This window comes from Lepidochelys olivacea (genome assembly GCF_965140295.1).
Source record: "Lepidochelys olivacea isolate rLepOli2 genome assembly, chromosome: 1".
In the NCBI taxonomy this organism is placed as follows: Eukaryota; Metazoa; Chordata; order Testudines; family Cheloniidae; genus Lepidochelys; species Lepidochelys olivacea.
In genome coordinates this window covers 332,600,558-332,617,260 of record NC_140411.1, presented here as the reverse complement: position 1 = coordinate 332,617,260, position 16,703 = coordinate 332,600,558, and the positions used below count along the sequence as shown (strand labels likewise).

General features: G+C 39.3%; 1 protein-coding gene across 1 annotated transcript in view; it reads left to right on the top strand.

Annotated features, from left to right (window-relative positions):
* GNAT3 (G protein subunit alpha transducin 3) overlaps window positions 1-13,270 on the top strand; it is a gene marked incomplete at its 5' end in the record, with an annotated part of 40,951 nt that extends 27,681 nt beyond the window's left edge. The window contains 6 exon segments of the mRNA XM_084618027.1: window positions 4,386-4,466; window positions 4,470-4,543; window positions 8,312-8,440; window positions 10,508-10,637; window positions 11,034-11,187; window positions 12,766-13,270. Coding sequence (XP_084474153.1) covers window positions 4,386-4,466; window positions 4,470-4,543; window positions 8,312-8,440; window positions 10,508-10,637; window positions 11,034-11,187; window positions 12,766-12,956 — 759 coding nt within the window. The 3' untranslated portion in view covers window positions 12,957-13,270.
* Between the last annotated feature and the right edge of the window lie 3,433 nt (window positions 13,271-16,703).

Here is a 16,703-nt window from a genome sequence, read left to right as displayed (position 1 = left end):
TCATTCCCTCTGGGGCACCTAGCATTGGCCACTGTTGGAAGACAGGACACTGGGCTAGATGGACCTTTGGTCTGACCCAGTATGGCCATTCTTTTGTTCTTATGTCTTTGACAGCAATATATGTAGACCTAAAGACTGTCTTTGATTCTGTCACCAGAGCTGCCCTATGGAAGGCTATATGAGGCACTTGCATTCCTGACATCCTCTTGAGGTTAATTAACGATCTGCATAATGACCGGGGACATGGATGTGATGGGGGACCCATACACCTGAGAGGTTTTACACTAGATCAGAGGTGAATCAGGGATGTTGTCCTGGCCCCAATCCTGTTCAGTCATGCAGTGGATTGGTTCCTTGAACATATCTCTGCAAATATGTGTATAACTGTCAATTTAACTTCTAATACAGACCTGGATTAAGTAGATGATGTTGTCCTTTTTGGACAGGGTGCAAATTACTTTAAAGAGGCACTAGAGAGCTTTCGACACATGGCAGCTGCCCTTGGACTAAGAGTTTCTCTGGCAAAACCAAAAATCCAGAGTGATGGCGCAAAATTTCTGATACAGGACATCTGTGCTTCCTGACAAACCATGGAAGTAGTGGATGATTTCATGTATCTAGCAGTAAATTGTCATCAAATGGGTACAGCCAGACACCCTGAGCAGAATCAGTTCAGCAGCCTCTGCCCTGAAGGACCTGCATAGGCTCTGGAGCCAAAAGAAAGTGAAATTATATGAAAAAGTTCAGATTTATCAAATCTGTGTACTTCCGATCCCCTTATATGGAACTGAAACATGGACATTGCTTACACAAGACATCAGAAGGTTGGACGCATTCCATATGCATTGCCAGTGGTGACTATTGGGCATAAGATGGTTTGATTTTATCAATAATAGGGATGTATTCTTAAGAACTGGCCTTGAGAGGACTGAAGACCTTAATGGTCACTGCTGGCTGACACTTTTTGGTCATATAGCCCAACTCAGAGATAAAGCTCCCGCACATCGAGCCCTAAAGGTCGGATTTGAGGTCAGGAGGGGGCACTGCTCAGCCAAAGACTGGCACCAGCCACATGGTCATCCACAATTAATCTGGCTGCACCAGATCAGTAATAACTCTGGGGTGCTTTTAGATACCAGGAGTAAAGCTGTACAATGTGGCCATGGACATTTGGTGCCATGGATCGTTGCCATCTAAGCGTATTGTTGTTGCTGTAGAATTCATATCCTGTTGCAAATTTCTCAAAGGCTTAAGCATAACCAAAATTTCAATTGACTTTTCTAGTTATGGCATGAACTGCTTATTGAATGTTACCCTTATGTTCAATATAGATATTCCCCAAAGATTTATTTAATATTGAATTGAAGCCACTTATGTGAAATTAACTTCTTATTCCAAAAGGCAGCATTTTATGATAATGGCATATGGTATTTTGGCCTAAAAATGATAAACAAACACTTTACAGTTTGAAGAAAATGAAGAATGATGAAATGTAGAAAAATATAAATACTGCTAGTTTATAACTAATAATACAATGAGTCTGCCCATATAATGTTTTATTCATAACTAGAGATGCGTGAAAAATTTGTGATGAAACGCAAAACCATTTGAGTTTCATTATGAACTAGAAATGCATGTCACGTTTGTTCCAAGGATCCACCACTTGATGCTCCTTCTTGGTGAACCTGGACTAAATTATGCTTTCCATTACATCATCCAGAGTTCATGGGTATGGGGAACAGCTTCCATATAGGAGAGATTAATAAGCCTGGGTCTTTTCAGCTTGGAAAAGAGATGACTAAGGAGGGATATGATAGAGGTCTATAAAATCATGACTGGTGTGGAGAAAGTAAATAAGGAAGTGTTGTTTACCCCTTCTCCTAAAACAAGAACTATTAATTAAGAAATTAATAGGCAGCAAGTTTAAAATAAACAAAAGGAAGTATTTCTTCACACAACACACAGTTAATCTGTGAAACTCTTTGCCAGAGGATGTTGTGAAGGCCAGGACTATAAAAGGGTTCAAAAGAGAACTAGATTAGTTCATGGAGGATAGGTCCATCAATGGCTACTAGCCAGGATGGGCAGGGATGCAAAACAATGCTCTGAAGTGTTCCTGGCCTCTCTTTGCCAGAAGCTGGGAATGGGCAACGTGGGATGGATCACTTGATTATCTATTATGTTCATTCCCTGTGAAGCACCTGGTATTGGCCACTATCAGACGACAGGATACTAGGCTGGATGGACCATTGGTCAGACCCAGTATGGCATTCTTATATTCTGATCGTTTCTCACAGTTTTGACCTGAGACTGGACAATACTCATTGATTTCAACAGGGCTTTGCTTTTAGATGCAAGTTTTGTTCAAACCCAAACCTATGAAGACTGAAGCAAAAGAAAATGTTTGCACAAAGTTCTTTGGGTGAAACTACTGAGTTTCACAGATCCTTATGGCTAATCCATTTTTTTTAAACAACCTTCAATTAAAATACTTTACTTATTCATTTGAGATAGGAATAAAGAAACTTACATTTCAGATCAGACCAAGACTCTACATCTAGAGCAGCATCCTCTTTCATTCTATCCAATGTAATTGGATATTCTGAGGTATATGACACCCAAGTCTGTCAAATTTTGTGAAATATATTTGACTCCAGTGTTTGTATTTTACTGATGCTGGATATACTAGAAAGAGAAATAGACATATAATATATGGTCCACAGGACCCAATCGGCTTTCATGATTCATGCTCAACATCTGTTGTATTTTTCTCTTGTTTTCTCTAAATGACACTTTCCACCAGAAAACTTGGAGGAAGTAGTTTTGTTATTAGTGATGTAGCTATTGTGCTCAATATTGTGTAGATATAGGATAAGGCTTAATTCTGTCACCTTTACTTTCACTGAGCAGTATTGACTCAAGTCAACATGAATAGGATTCATTAAGACACAGTCCCTGCCTTCAGTGATCACATTTAGGAACAGAGAGGATCTACTAGACAGTGCTCCTGCCTTTTTAGCCAGTATTGATCACTACTGCTATAATTTAAAATAAAGGGAAGAGTTTGTTTTGTTTTAGAGCAAAAAAAAGGGAGAATATTTCATTAATTTTTTCAAACGCATCCATTTTTATTCTTCAAAACTTTCAAAATATCATATTTTCAATCAGTTCTAGTTATTTCTTCATTGTGATTCATTTGCTTCACATGTTACAGTAACCAACTTAACTTTCTGCAATCAGCTTCATTCACTCTACAGTATCTATCTGGGAGTGGTGAAAGGGACCCAGGAAAAGTAACAAAACAAAACAAACTTTCAAAAATTAAAAAGAGAACAGACAATTTGTTCCAATGGTTAGAACACAAGACTTGGAATTAGGACACCTTGAGCTCATTCTGTGAAAGGCTTGCTGCATCTTACTCTGGGCAAATGCCAACATTATCAAAACTGTGTGCTCAAAAGTAGGTTTTTAAATCCTTACTTAGGCACCTAACTCAGTAGCCTGGTGTTGAACAGCCATAATACACATTCAAATTAATATCTGGTTGCAGTCATTTCAGTTGTCTTATTATATTACTTAGCTTGGTGAGATATGATGGTAAGGGATTATTTTCTATAATTATCCACTGATATGACAGTGTATCAAGTGATCCTTATATAATCAAGCTCTTTATTTAAATTCTGCTTCTCAGCCACTGGGTATTGAAAAATATATATATGTTCCACACAGTACATTGCCTGCAGTCTTTTGTTGATTAATTACAACAGGATGCACACAACTATGAATAATATATTTAAAACTGCCACTCTTTTCTTTTTCAATTACAGGTTCCGTCCCTAAAGTCCACATCAGAAGGGAAATGCATTCATTAGCTGGATTCACTTATCAGCTTTTTTTTTGGGGGGGGGGTAGTGCCCTAAAGCTAGCAAAACCTGTGTAATATTTTTTTTCAAATTACATTAAAAATATCCTTAGGAAATATTTAAGTCTTAAATCTCACTAACACTTTAGCTCAGACGACATGTCTCTGACACTACATAAAAAAATCTTTCTTGCCATATCGATCTGCTGTGAATAGCTCTATTAGGATGAAACTGACCTGTGGTACAGAAAGCCAGAGGATGCTCTCTTAACCACTTAAGTCCTGCTTTGGACCTGCACCAGAAGGTGGTGTGATAAGCTGCGAGGCCATGAAGGTGTGTGTATGTGCCCCCCCACCTCCCCACACACAGAAAAGTTGCACAGATCAACATAACAGCGACAAAAAAACCTGCAAGAATGAGAAATTTCTAAACCACTGTGATTCATTATAGAATAAGTATATTTCAGAAAGAGATCAAGGACCACAATATGTTTGAACTATATTTACTGAAATTTCCCTTTAGGAAGATGAAAGACAACTGTACACTATGGCAAATTCTCTAGAGGATGGATCCATGACTCCTGAATTGTCTGAAATCATAAAGTGACTATGGAATGACCCACGAATCCAAGCCTGCTTTGAAAGGGCAGCAGAATATCAGCTCAACGACTCAGCAGTTTAGTAAGTGACAAGAATTTTCCCTTAAGAGCGTTTAGATATTGCAGTGATGTGCAAGAAAGACCTAAAATTAGATGGTCTTTACCAGAGCTTTTAAAAGGTAGTTTCTACTAGCCATTCATTTATTATTGCTATCAAGGAAATATAGCAAGTATAGCCTGAATATCGTGAGAAAGGCAGGGATGCAGCAAATGTGGTGGGTGAAAATAAATGCATGGTAACTTGAAAAAAAACAAGACAATTTTTGATTTGCCTATGATGCATTAGTCACATTTAAACAAAGAAAACAAGTAATGATAAGAAGATATTTCATTCTTTGAAATTTGGTTGATAAAATAGTTGAAATATTCTTAGACTTTTGTAGGGAATTTGATTTCGTACAACACAACATTCAGACTAAAGAATTAGTACTATACAATATCAATTACATGGATTAAGAATGGCTAGCGGCCAGATTTCAAAGTAGCTATCAATGGGAAATCATCACTGAAAGGAAGTGTTTTCTAGTGTGGTTTCCCTGGGGTTGGTACTAGACTATTATGTTCATAGCATTCAATCAGAGAAATTGTATAAAAAATACTCTTTCTGGAAGGTTGCAATTGGAATGTAACACTAATTTATTTCTTAAAATCCAGAACCATAACACAAAGAACCAAAAACAGTGAGAAAGTAGAGAGGCATAACTTATCCTACCTTACTCTAGGCTGGCTCTTGGAGACTGACTCTGAAAGACCCACTTCCCTTCAAACCCCTTGCAAACTTAAAGTGATAGCTTGTAATTTTAACACCATTTTCAATACACCACATAGGCCAGATGCTAGCCAAGATTTTCATCAATGATCAGGAAGTAAACAGAAAATCATTGTTGATAAAAATGTGTGGAAGACACAAGATTGGTAGAGTGGTAAATGATGAAGAGATAATGGATACTTTTAAAATACCACTAGATATCAATGTGCATCTTTAGGCACCTAAATACCTTTGAAAATCAGACCTTTAGAGCAGGGATCGGCAACCTTTGGCATGCGGCCCATCAGGAAAATCTGCTGGCGGGCTGGGATGGTGTGTTTACCTGCAGCGTCTGCAGGTTTGGCCGACTGCAGCTCCCACTGGCCGTGGTTTGCTGTTCCAGGCCAATGGGGGCTGCGAGAAGTGGCGGCCAGCACATACCTCGGCCCACGCCGCTTCCCACAGACCCCATTGGCCTGGAACGGCGAACTGCGGCCAGTGGGAGATGCAATTGGCCAAACCTGTGGACGCTGCAGGTAAACAAACCATCCCAGCCTGCCAGCGGATTTCCTTGGCGTGCCGCGTGCCAAAGGTTGACAATCCCTGCTTTAGACCCTGATTCTGTACTGTTAAAGTGCAGGTGAGTTTTGTCATTGCATTCAAAGCTCTCATGGTCAGTTTAAAGCCTACTGGAGCCAACCAGCCATTCTAACATTGCACTTAAATTGCTTTTAAAACTACTTAGATTGTAAGCGCTTTGGAGTAGAGACTATCTTTTTGTTCTGTGTTTTTTTCAGGGCCTAGCACGATGGGGTCCTGATCCATGACTGTGGCCCCTAAATGCTATTGTAATTCAAATAATGCAGAATAAAAGACACTTCCTCAGAGGATGTAATTCAGTATAGCTCCACTTATTTCTATGGAGATACTCCAATTTATACCTGCTGAGGATCTGGCCCCAAGAGTTTCATTGACTGATCTTTGAACTTTTTTGTTAGGTGAGTCCAGTAAGTTTGGACACTCTCCTTCTTTCCGGTGTTTTTTTATTGTTTTTTTGTTTTTTTCTTAAACTTCTTGAACTCTGGAGACCATCTCTATGTTTAGGGTATCATAATTTAGAAATTCCTTGTTCAAATCAGTTCAAATTTGGCTGAAATTTTTTATCTTGGAATCAGACACAATTTATCCAAATTTAAGGTCAGTGTAACAGGGGAAAAATTAGGGTTATAATAGAAATTCAGTTGCAGCCTGAACTATGGAATGACAGAACAAGCACTTAATGCCTCTGGCTTGTTTAGGCACTTAACTGTTTTTGTGTTTAAGAAGACCCAAGGTGTGTGTATACTGACTAGCATATACACGTGTGCTTTACCACTTTTACACATAGTGAAGACTGCCGTGGCTCCTGACTCCCACAAACTGACCTCTGGCTAGAGTAACTGCTAGGACCCGTGCTCAGAGAACAGAAATTTAGATCCAATGAACAAGAATTTGATGGCAATTTTAAAACAATAGGTCAGCCATTTCTGCTGGACATATATAACAGGCTGACATTGAAATGCTCAGCTGAGCTGAAGTACTCCTTCCTTCTTCTGTGAAGTCTATTTAGTTTGCAATATGAAAATCCCATTTGTTTACTAATCTGCAAGGACTGGAAAATCCCAGCACTTTTTAAATTTGCAGGTATGTTAAACATTGCCGGATTACGATGGTGAGTTGCGGTGTTTGCTTTTGTAGTTCTCCAATTAGCTGAACTGTACATAGGCACATCGCACACAGGCTAAACCTTGTGTGAGAGATGAAAAAAGCACAAAGCCTAACAAACATCAGAGAGACTTCCATTTGGGCTACATTCATTGTTTGTCTTTGATACACAAATCACTGAAAAAGTGCCGGCTCAGAGACATCCCAGAGGTCTGAAGATGATGACACCATTGTTAAACCACATATCAAAACTGATGTATTTTGCCTTTACATTTTGTTCACTATTTGGATATCAATTGTAAGAGTCAATATACTTATAAGCCAAAAAAGTTCTTGCCTTCCTTTTTGTTGCTAGTTCATAACTCTCTTTATGTTAGCGTTTAACTTCTTAATGGAGGGAATCTTTACATGTTAGGGAGTTGGGTTACTGATGAGCCATTTCTAAACCTTTACTTGAAGTTAAAAGAGATAGGAGAAGGGTGAGCTTCAGGATGGTCAATGCACTCAAGACTCATGAGATCTGGTTCAATCCCTGGCTCTGCCACAGACTTCCTGTGTGATTCCAGGCAAGGCATATAAACTTCTGTGCCTAGTTTACCCCTTGGTAGAATGGGGATAGTACTCCCCATTTCACAGGGGTGTTGTGAGGATATTAACAAAATGGGCCCCCAACTTGGGTTAAGGCCTCCCTGTGCTACTATAATATAAATGTGAATCAACAGTAGTAATTAATAATAAAGAAGACACACACATTCCTGGACCTTCAACTTGTAAATTCATGCATGTGCAGGGAAATTAACCTTAATTGTGAATTCTTCTGAACCATTATGTTCGGTCATTATTACATTATTCCATTTAGAAGAGGAAAGATATTATAGCAACAACCTGGGAACATTGTCTGATGCTCAGTTTCCTGGAAGATCTCCTTCTATCAGAGGGATTTTGTCATGATGGAAACTTCTACTTGATTGAACTAAGTTAACTAGACAAATTACCTTTCTGATCTGTGCTTTCTTAGCATTCTTGAGGAAGATTAAAGATATGCTGGAGTTGAAGTTTTCCAGCAGATGCTAAATTCTTTTCTTGCTTCTGAGGGCAGATCCCCATTGAAACCTATGGGACACCACTCTGTATGTGAGAGTAGAATAAGTCCAAATAAACACTTTGACACAAGTGTAACTCCATTGACTTTAGTGGAGTTTCTCCCAGTTTACAGGAGTGGAAGAGAGAAAGAAGTAAACACAGGCCCATTTATATTGGGAAAAAACCACTCAGTTTTATTGGTATCAGAAATCTCCCTTGATTCACGGATTATTAAACTCTGCTCAATTTCTTTAGCTATCTCAATGATCTGGACAGGCTGACAGCTCCTGGATATGTTCCCAATGACCAAGATGTTCTGCGTTCACGAGTGAAAACAACTGGAATTATTGAGACTCAGTTTTCCTTCAAAGATATGAACTTCAGGTATAAAACCCTCTGATGCTTCTTGCTGGGTCTGTCACATTTCAAGGTCTTTGTAAAGGTTGAAAAAATAATTACAAAAGGCTGATTCCTCCGGATGCTACTTATCCAAAAAGGCTGGTTTATTAATAACTCAGTTGTGGCATCTTTGAATCCTCTATTACTTATTTGATAGTTCATAACTGAAACAAGCAAAATACTATGTCGTGAACTTACCAAGTTTAAGTTCATAATGAAATGGTTTTTAAGAGATCCCTGAGGAATTTGAATTAGGGTTTAATCTTGCAGCCCATACTCAGGCACAACTCCCACTGTCTTCCTGTCTGTGTACGGATTGCAGCATCAGAGACCTAAAAGGGCATCTTTACATTTGCAAACGTCTAAGAATCAGGTTTCATGCTGTGCCACCTGCATGGTGGCTTGTGACTCCTGTGCAATCTGGTTACCTAAATGATTTTAACAGCATGCAAATATTTTACTGTTATGGATTTGCATCTACTTTCTTTCTTTCTTCTTCTTCTTTTTTTTTTTACAGCAAGAAGAACTATGATTTGCATTGGCATTGAAAATTATTAGTGTGGGTCAAAAATTGGAATTTCTGTCCCATGTGAAATTCCAGTACTTCAACATTTGTTTTCTTGGAACAAAAGTTCTGAAAAATATTGATCAAAACTAAATGGTCCAACATTTTGAAATCTTCAATGTTTCATTTCAGTTTGTTGAACCAAATCACAATATTTAGTTTCAGCTTTGTTCAATATCTAACTGCCACAACTCCCCCGCTACCTCATAGTTTGGGTGCTTCATTCCCCCCATTCTCCTCTATGGGCTGGACTCCATCTCCCACCACTGTCATGGGATTCTCATGATGCACCCTGACAGTCCAACTGGGTGGGGGATGGGGATACTGCAGGGCACCATTAGAGATGTAGTCCAGCCAGGGAGCCCAGCTCAGAAGGAAGAACAGGGGCATGAGTCACCTCAACTACAACTCTTGTGAATAATTTAGGCAAATCCAGATTAATGTCAAATGGTCCCAAAACAAAATGTTTCAATTTCACAAATTAATATGTTTCAATTTGAGTGGACTCCACTTGGATTTTCTCCATTGAGAAAAATTTTAAAAAAACAGCAAAGTCAAAAATTTTCCATAGAAAATTTTGATTTTCAAGAAACTGCATTTTTCATTGAAAAAACATTGATGAAAAATTCATGACCAGCTGTCATAATTCTGCCTTATGCTTGAAAATTGGCCATGTCTGCTTCCAACTAAGGTCTTTTCCAGACACAGAGTAAAACATCCCCCTGCCAACACACCCATACTTCCAATTAAACAATTTTTGAAAGGGTTCGTATTAAAAATATACTAGTACCTTATAGCTCAGCTCGATGATCAAAGGCTCCTAAGTGACTAAATCCCTTTTAAAAGTTAGCTTTTTGAATCCTAAATCAGTTAGGCATTGTGATGCTGAGCGCAGCAATACGTAAATACCTTTAAAAATCTGAGCCTTAATTGCTACTGCTAGGTCAACCAGTGGCTGGCTTCCCCTTACTCCTATGTTTTCTATTGATCAAGCTGCCAGTTCTCCACATGCACAAGAATTAACCAAAGAAAATGATAATGGATTTGCATTGCCTTTTTTTTAAAAAGGTTAGGGAGGCTCCCTGCCTGTGCCTATTACAAAAGGCCCCCCTCCCCCATTCATTTCAATGGAAAATTTAACGTCCACTCCTGCACCAAGCTCTGGGTGGATGGGTTCCTTCACCTGTGCGGAGCCCTAGTGACTTAACTGGAGCTCTGCATGAATGTATGGGGCCAGCCACCCAGAGCTCCCTTGGAGAAGTAGGGCTTTGATTTGTACTGGATCCCCAATATACACTTGGAAGAAAAAATGCAGGTCTGCTTGGCTTCCCTGAGGGGGAAGGAGAATAGTGCCCACCCAAGGCTTGAGCCAGCTACGTATTAAAATATCCATACATCTCAAGTTACTTTGTGTACTTCGGAGGTGTGAGTGTGTCTTCAATTATCTATTGTTACACATAGTATGCATGTTATTTTTTTCTGCCCAGAATGTTTGATGTGGGTGGACAGCGATCAGAGAGAAAAAAGTGGATGCACTGCTTTGAAGGAGTTACTTGCATCATATTTTGTGTTGCACTTAGTGCCTATGACACGATCCTGGCGGAAGATGAAAATGTGGTAAGTCAGAAGGGAAAAAAAACAACCTCTTGTGAGTTGTGAAGATTCAATGTGTTCCTGATGGCACATTAGAAACCTTCCCTTCCCCTGTTTGCCAGAAGCTGGGAATGGGCGACAGGGGATGGGTCACTTGATGACTACCTGTTCTGTTCATTCCCTCTGAAGCACCTGGCATTGGCCACTGTCGGAAGACAGGATACTGAGCTAGATGGACCTTTGGTCTGAGCCAGTATAGCCATTCTTATGTTCTTATGTTCCCTTTCCTTTTCCTAATAGGCTTCTTTTAATGCTTAACACACTATACTGGTTTATTGATAGAAGAGCACATCAGAGTACAAGTAACACAAGGTGATGGACGCTGTCAGCTTCTAATCAGCACCTTTTGCATTTTAACAGAACAGAATGCATGAAAGCCTTCACCTGTTCAACCATATCTGTAATCAAAAGTACTTTGCTACCACCTCTATTGTGCTGTTTCTAAATAAAAAGGACTTCTTCCAAGAAAAAATAACAAAAGTTAATCTCAGTGTCTGCTTTCCAGAATATGATGGTAAGTTGTAGGTTTCAAGATGAAAAAGACATTAAAATAGTCAGCATAGGCAAAGCTGCTGAGAGCTGTCAGAAGGTTATTAGGACAAACCCACACTATGTTATCATCATTCTGTGTGGATGCTATACTGATACACATCAGACCAAATTCAGAACCAATATAAGCAGGTGCAATGCCATTGAAATCAATGGAGTTTCACCTACTTATACCAGGCCTGAATCTCGCCCATTTTTTCCTGCATTCCATAAAGATATACTGTAAAATGTGTGAATGCCGGTCCTTTTTGGAGGTTATAATTTCTATGGATATAGAAAAAAGTCATTGTTACAGGCTGGTACAGCAGAACATATAAAGTCATGTTATACTGCACTAGTAGAAAAACAGTGCCATGCTCCAGATTGTTATCCTAATATGTACATTAAGGCCCAAATTTTCAAAAGTGACTAGTAATTTTGAGTAATTCCAACTTGGAATACCTTTCACAGGGGCCCTGATTTTCAAAATATGGGTTCTCCAGCACTTTCTGAAATTCAGGCCCCTTAAAGGTGTCTCAAATTGGCTACCCAAAATTGCTACTCAATTTTGAAAACTTAGGCCAAACAGTGAAACAATATGGGCCAGATTCAAAGGAGCTATGCTGATGCTGGCTTAGGACGTGGCCTTGCATAAACATGACTGAGGCCCACCATTGTCTTCAGACAGCAATCAGCCAAAAGTTTTCTCCTCCACATTCTGCCCTTGGCTTAAAATTGATCCCCTGAACCTCCTTCCAGGATCCTTCTTTCTGTAGGGAAGGACAAATAGGAAAATTACATAAAGAAACAAATATTGCATCCTTAGACCCATTTGGCTTTCTTGCTTTTTCTTGATCTTTTTTCCTCTTTCTTCTTCTCGCCTGCCTTCCTGCAGGCCTTTTCGTTTCTATTTTCAACTCTTTTCTTCCTTTCCATCTTTGTCCTGCTATTTTCTCATCTCTTCCTGTTTCTCCCACTTACTGCTCTCCTCCCTTTGCCAAGTCCCCCAACTCTTTTGCCAGTAGAAAAACAGCTCAATTTTCCAGATTGTTTCAGAAGGGTCTAGCAAATTTGAGTGCCCAACTAGAGACACCTTTTAAAGGGGCCTAATTTTCAGAAGATGGGTTCTCAGCACTTTCTGAAAATCAGGCCCCTTTAAGATATCTCAAGTTGGCCATCCAAAATTGCTAGTCAATTTTCAAATTTGAGGTTTATGTGGTTTTCTTGCTTTTTCTTCCCTTTTTTTACTCCTTCCTCTTCTCACCTTCCTTTCTCCCAGTCCTTTCTTTTCTATTTTCAACTCCTTTCTTCCTTTCCATTTTTGTCCTACTATTTTCTCATGTCTTCCTCTATTTCTCACACTTACTGCTTTCCTCCTTTTGCCAAGTCCCAAAACCAGACCAATTATTTATATGATGAAATATGAATTTTGCTGCTCAGCTTAGTTTCAGAAATTTCAAGCGTGGGTGCCTCAAGTTATCTTCCTGACAAAATTGTTTGTTATCAGCTGCTATGAAGCCTTTGAGGAAAAATGTTTATGTCACCCACTGTTGTCTCCAATTAGGACAAAACACATTTGAAGATGCGGGAAATTACATCAAGAAGCAGTTCCTAGATTTGAATTTAAAGAAAGAAGACAAGGAGATATATTCTCATATGACCTGCGCCACAGACACCCGGAACATCAAGTTTGTTTTCAATGCAGTAACAGACATCATAATCAAAGAAAACCTGAAAGACTGTGGGCTCTTCTAACCATTCGCTCCCTCAGCCCCATCCTCTCTTTTTTATCTCTACCTCTCTCTTCTCACCTCTCTTTATCCTGTGTGTGGGTTGTGGTGGAAAAATGAGAGGAAAGAGAAGGTGCTGTCAGCTGGGCTTTGGTTAGATGTAACTTTATACCTTGGATGTAGTTTGCATTGTAGAACAAAGACCCCTGTGTAAGGAGAGTCATGAGATTATATGATCCTGATGTTGAGAGATTCTGTGCTCCCATACCTCCTATTGGAGTCAGTAGGAGTTTCCCACTAAAATCAATATGAGTTACCAAGGTGATCAGCACTTCTCAAGATAAGGTCATTTATTCTTCAGTGAGGGGGGGGGGGGAAATGGGGGTGAGTGAAAGACAATATGCAGGAAGGATTGTGCTGAGGGTTTTTTAGATTTAAGAAAACCTTAATATTAAAAAAATACCTCTAAATATTACTCAATCATTTCAGTTCAGTTTTCTTTTGTTTTCATGTTACATTGATGGTTCAAAATTATGTTGCATTAATTCAACAGTTTTATGCAAATATAGAATAACATGCCCCAATGGAATTTTAGATTGTTGTATTTAGTTGGCTTATGACACAAAAGTTTATGGAATATATATGTATAAATACGTACATACTGTGACAAAGCTCTGTCCTTGCTTCCGTGAGTCCCGCGTTTCCTGGCAGATTTCGCTAGCCTCAGAGGCTCACTGTGACCCTCCACGTAACCCTTCTTTCTCTAGAGACAAGGGTCACAGTCTACTGAGCCGTTTTCATCATAAGCCAGCAAGGGAGGTGAGGAGAAGTTATCCTTCCTTGCACAGTCTCTGTTGTCTCCCAGTCTCAGTGATTAATCAGGGGGCAAAGGTTAGGGGGGGAGCCCGGGCCCACCCTCTACTCCGGGCTCCAGTCCAGGGACCGTAATAGTATCAGCTATGGTAGCTGACCTTTTAGAAACATGACATGTACAATTCCCTGGGCTACTTCCCCCACAGCAGCCCTCACTTCCTCAAGCTCCACTTCACCCTTACCTAAGGGCCTCCTTCCTCGTGCCTGATATGGTGTGTACTACTCAGCCTCTCCAACAGCGCAACTTCCTCCCACAGCTCCTGACATGCACATCCACCTGTCTGACTGGGAGGCTTTTAACTAGTTTCAGCCAGCCCTTGATTGGCTTCAGGTGTCCCAATCAACCTAGCCTTCTCCCTGCCTTCTGGAAAGTTCTTAATTGGCCCCAGGTGTCTTAATTGACCTGGAGCAGCTTCCATTTAACTTAACCTGGTACCAGGGATTTGTTTAGCCTGGAGCTAATGTATCTATCTCCCACTACTTTTCTATAGCCATCTGGCCTTGCCCCGTCACAATATATAAACAATTTATGCAAGAGCTATATACAAAATTTGAAAAAATGTAATATTGGAAGCATGGGGCATCCAATTTTTGGAAATATCATTGATATGCGGTAGAGCAGAATTAGAGATATACCTTACAGTACATCCCTTAAGGATAAACTGCAAATCTTTCTTTGTAGCTGCTAAAATATGAGTTTATGTTAAACCACTTTTCATAGTATGATAGCTGCCATCTTGGACGACTGAAAGTTCTATATATGTGCAGAAAGTTAAGAGGTATAGAGAACAGTCTATAAATATATGAAGAGGGCAAACATCAAAGAGGGAGAGGATTTAAATGTAGGATTAATGGAATAAAATTAAGAAAGGAAAATTTTAGTCCTACTTTCAGGAAAATTCTCTTGACAGTAACACGATTACACTGCGTATAGTCTTTCACTTGGGACTTTTAAAATTAAACTGAACAAAACACTAGAAAATTGAGTGTAGTGGACAGTCCTGCATTACACAAGATGACCAAATATAGTAGGGTCTGCCATCCCTAATATCTGTGTTTCTATTAACTTCTGAATTGCAGCCCTTTACTTGATTTATTCATTATTTGTATTTTCAGTAATGTGTATTCAATGCCAAGGCCTTGGGTTGACTTTAAATCAACAAATCACTTTTAAAATGAACCCTGTCAAGAGTGGCAGCATCAAAATTAATTTCTGGATGCCATGATGGTATAATGCAAGGCAAAACCTTTTTTAAACCATCCCTATTAATTGGGAAATCCATGCATTATTTATGATATTGTTCACACCACTTCAAGCAAGAGCATGAGCAAATGAATGGACCTTATACCGTGCCCTGAAGGTCAACAAATGTAAATTGCACACTCTGGGGTTTTATGCTGCATCCTCTGAAGCATCTGGTGTTGGCCACTCTCAGAGACAGGATTCTAGGCTTCAAGACCCATTGCTCTGATCCAGAATGCCAATTTATTTGTTCTTAAACTTGAGATCTTGCAAGCCAGCAACAGGAATGAGCTTCAGCATTGAAGGCCCAATACCAAAAATATTCTAATGCTCCCAAAAGTGCAAATCTAACTACTTTTAAGAGAAGCACTTCTTCTGATCTCAGCTGTCAGAAAGGCAGTGTCTGTTGTACCCAGAACCAAGACTATGCCTGTAAAATGACCAGTTTTTCCCTCAGGAATATTTGCGTGCAAAACCTGATATTTTCACAAATTCTGCCAACTAAGCAACTCATCAACTTGCTTAAAGTCACCAGAAGAAGAAATTCATTATGGGCCCAGTCCTGTGAGGTGCTGAGAGCTGTCCACTCCCTTCTAATTACTGATTTATCAATTGCTTTCTTTTCTTTTTTGAAAAAAAAAACATAATTAATATAATTGATTACTTTGTAATACATAACACTTCTTGAACCAGCACACAGAGGCAGCAAACACGAGTACTAGCCATATCAAATGGTACCTACCAAAATTTATAGAACATCACGTCATGGTTCTGCCATCTGCCTGTAGAACTGTTGGGTTTTTTTTTCCAGAAATCCCGATTAAAACAAAGTGCACCTAAAATTCTAAGTGAGAACAGCAACAATTATATCAGCAAAGCAAGGAAAGGCCCCAGGGATCCCTTTCAGTTTGTCTCAAGCCTCATGAAAATAAATAACCATTAAACATTTTCACAATACACTTGAGATAGTGGGGGATTTTGGGGAAAAGCACTTCCATACATTCATTTCATTTTTCAGTGAAACAGGGCAGCAGAATTATTTAAAGAAAAACCACTAAATCTCCATGTACTTTATTTGGATTTGATGCCAAATTGATTGATTTGCCTCTAAATCTCTCCCGAATAGTGAGCAAACAGTAGTCTATCTCTGGTACTGTGTACAGGAGTCTACAACCACATGGGGGCATGCTGACACCATTTTTCTCCTTTTAGAATATATGGCATAACTTCATGGGTAAACTTCAGTATCATTTCTGTGCTGCTACCAGTGTCTGTAATGGAACAATAAATAAAAATGGATTAGACATAATTCCTCCTAGACACACAGTTCATGCTTCCAGTCCAATAATATACAATGCCATTCAAGCAATACAATAATATAATTTATATATTTTGTATGCCCATACATGCACACAGTGGCTAAATGTTGCTGAGTAGATACTCTCCCAAATTACTGTGCATGAGAATGGATACAATTGAATTGTAATAGAGATTATATTTACCATTAAATCCTCCATCAAGGTACTGTTATTTACAAGAAATCGTTGCAATCTGAATTGCCATCCATTGTCTGACTTCAGTAAGTTATTATACAAGGGACTGATCTTGCTCACACGGACTTCAAGGGCAAAAAAGCAAACTTTTATACTTTAATGC